This window comes from Hydractinia symbiolongicarpus, chromosome 6 (assembly GCF_029227915.1).
Source record: "Hydractinia symbiolongicarpus strain clone_291-10 chromosome 6, HSymV2.1, whole genome shotgun sequence".
NCBI classification, from domain to species: Eukaryota; Metazoa; Cnidaria; class Hydrozoa; order Anthoathecata; family Hydractiniidae; genus Hydractinia; species Hydractinia symbiolongicarpus.
Window position 1 is genome coordinate 13,638,622 of NC_079880.1, and position 1,670 is coordinate 13,640,291.

General features: G+C 36.9%; 1 protein-coding gene across 1 annotated transcript; it reads right to left on the bottom strand.

The window, feature by feature from the left end:
- Window positions 1-413: 413 nt before the first annotated feature.
- On the bottom strand, window positions 414-1,061 carry LOC130648061 (ubiquitin carboxyl-terminal hydrolase 51-like). Its single transcript, XM_057454081.1, has one exon. It carries the CDS (start codon window positions 1,059-1,061, stop codon window positions 414-416), a length of 648 nt encoding a protein of 215 aa, XP_057310064.1.
- Window positions 1,062-1,670: the final 609 nt, after the last annotated feature.

The following is a 1,670-nucleotide window of genomic DNA, read 5'->3' on the forward strand; positions in this document are numbered from 1 at the left end:
CTCAGCCTTACACAGATAATTGTTGCTGTGGACCTGCCTAATGACAGTACCAGCCTGTCATAACTTGGGTAATATGCGTGGGCGTAACACCACGAAGACCAGATAAGAAAATCTAACCCCCTTGCAAAGCTTCTTCTAAAATGACTAAGGGCAGCAGGATTGTCAATCCTGAAAGCAAAGTGAGCAAACTCTGCCTCCCTACTGGACTGAGGTAATAAGTGGGATCGTTAAGCCCAAAGACAAGATATGATATCAAGCCCCCTTGCTGTGCTTCTTACAGTGTCTCTATACAAAGAGAGGAGTGAGCAAACTCCGGTTTCACAGTGCACTGACCAACATAAATCAGCTGGGGTAAATAAAACCGCTAGGGTCATGGATTCCCTCCCCCATTTGTTGTGTGACATACAAATAAGCTAACTTCTGGAAAAGAAAAGTATGTATGACGAAGAATTATTCAAGTGGAATGTGTCTACTTGAGAAATACAGCGATCGTTGCATTTGAACCAGGTGTTTTGTTGGTCCTTAATGAAGGCCCAGTAATGACCTGCTTTTAATGTACCTGAGTGGTTAATGGTAGCAACCAAGTTATACTTGTTGTTGAAAGACACATCGTCAGTTGGGTGAGATGCAACCTTTAAGACATGATGTTTTTTAGGCAAGCAATTGACTAACTTGTTGTCTTTAAAAGAAGACCCATTTACTGATGTGTATCTTAACAATTGTACAACAAGGAAGTCGCCGCAAGTAGAAATCTGAGTTTCAATTGTGGCCTCTTGATGCGATGAACACTGGGGGCAGAACCACTTGTTGTCACCTAGAAGTTCTTGAGGTTGCAAAAATTTGTTAAAAGAGTCTGCTATTGACTTACACGTTGGTAAAATTAAAATTGAATCCTTTTGTTCCCTGGACGTGGAAAAACAACAGGAGTTGCATGACGTTGTTGTGGTCACAGTTACAGACAGTAGATTGTCAATCAAAGGGGAAGAAATACTAACCCACACGTAAATTTTAAAATTGGTTTCTGGAGTACCTTTGCAAGCGTCAGCTAGGGCAAACACCATCTTCAACATTGACTTTGGTGGGAAGGGGGAGCTCAAAATGAAATTCTTAATGGATTATTTCCAGGGTTGTAGCTAACTGTATTAAAATTGAAAAGAAAAAGGGATTTTCTAGATCACAAATCGATTAATTTGGAGAAAGCAGATATAGAAGATGTAACTTTCCATGTGGAAAGGAAAATTTGGCAACTACAAATTTGATTTTTTTAAAAAATAGTTGTTGTTTCGTGGTCATAGCTTACATGGTACTGAGAGTCCAAAAGATGCAAAAATAAGGTAAGCCTGATAGCATCATTATCATATAACAAGCAATTATTTATATAAAGTTCATTTATAAAAATACTTATTTCTCTCAGAGTCAATAAAACATTATTGTGTATATATGATAAAACTAACTATAGCTATACACAAGGACCGATATAAACAATATATCATTTTGGAGTTCTGAAATATTTCGAATTCTAGACACAAAATAACATAGTGAGTCCAATTGAGAGTATGATTTGAATAAAAGCTAAAGCAGAAAAATTAAACTTAAAAATCAAATTTGATATTAAAGCCTCAAAATTTTAGATGTAACACTTGCACCATGTCCTGACATACTGAAAAGAA

What these genes read in the sequence shown, in the direction of transcription:
- LOC130648061 (XM_057454081.1), bottom strand. Translation starts at nt 1,061, where the DNA reads ATGGTGTTTGCCCTAGCTGACGCTTGCAAAGGTACTCCAGAAACCAAT.